At 49.7% G+C, this 535-nt stretch overlaps 1 protein-coding gene across 1 annotated transcript in view; it reads left to right on the top strand.

The window, feature by feature from the left end:
* Positions 1-303: 303 nt before the first annotated feature.
* T265_09875 (hypothetical protein) overlaps positions 304-535 on the top strand; it is a gene marked incomplete at both ends in the record, with an annotated part of 4202 nt that continues 3970 nt past the window's right edge. Inside the window, one exon of the mRNA XM_009176082.1 lies at positions 304-390. Coding sequence (XP_009174346.1) covers positions 304-390 — 87 coding nt within the window. The remainder of the gene's footprint in view (positions 391-535) is intronic.

The raw sequence follows: 535 nt of genomic DNA, 5'->3' as shown, positions 1-535 counted from the left end.
TCCACTCTCATTTAACTTCACTGAGCGGTTCACGTTGACAGGACGAGATGACTCAAGTGGTTAGAGCGCAAATTTACTGACCGTGCGAATTTGAACCCGACCTCTGCTTATCGACTCTTCCTGTCTGAGCTTGAGCAACCCAACAGTATTCCAGCCCCCGTGCATGGCTGGATTGGCAGTTTGTCTTTTACCACGTTGGCACCCAGTCTCATATGGGTTGGTCAATGGATGAAGGTTCGACGAACAGTCTCCTGTTTTCTTTAACTTAAGGGGTTGGAATAAAAATTGTACTTCCGTAGAAGCATGCTACACCCATCCGCTGCCTTATTGTTATTCTTGAAGATCTTTGGCACCCGTCACGAAGAGACTGGACCTTACCGTCGTGTGGCGGTTTGTGTACCTCGGTGACCCATTGAGCTATACTGGGGGGTGTCCGCGCGACACTCACAGAGTCTCTCATACCAGGTTGGTCAATGGTTAGAGGTCAGACGAACACAGTCTCCTGGTCCTCCAGGTTGGGGGTTGGAACATGTAT

Source organism: Opisthorchis viverrini (assembly GCF_000715545.1).
Source record: "Opisthorchis viverrini unplaced genomic scaffold opera_v5_316, whole genome shotgun sequence".
NCBI lineage: Eukaryota > Metazoa > Platyhelminthes > Trematoda > Opisthorchiida > Opisthorchiidae > Opisthorchis > Opisthorchis viverrini.
The sequence above is the reverse complement of the archived record's forward strand: the minus strand, read 5'-3'. Positions and strand labels throughout refer to the sequence as shown.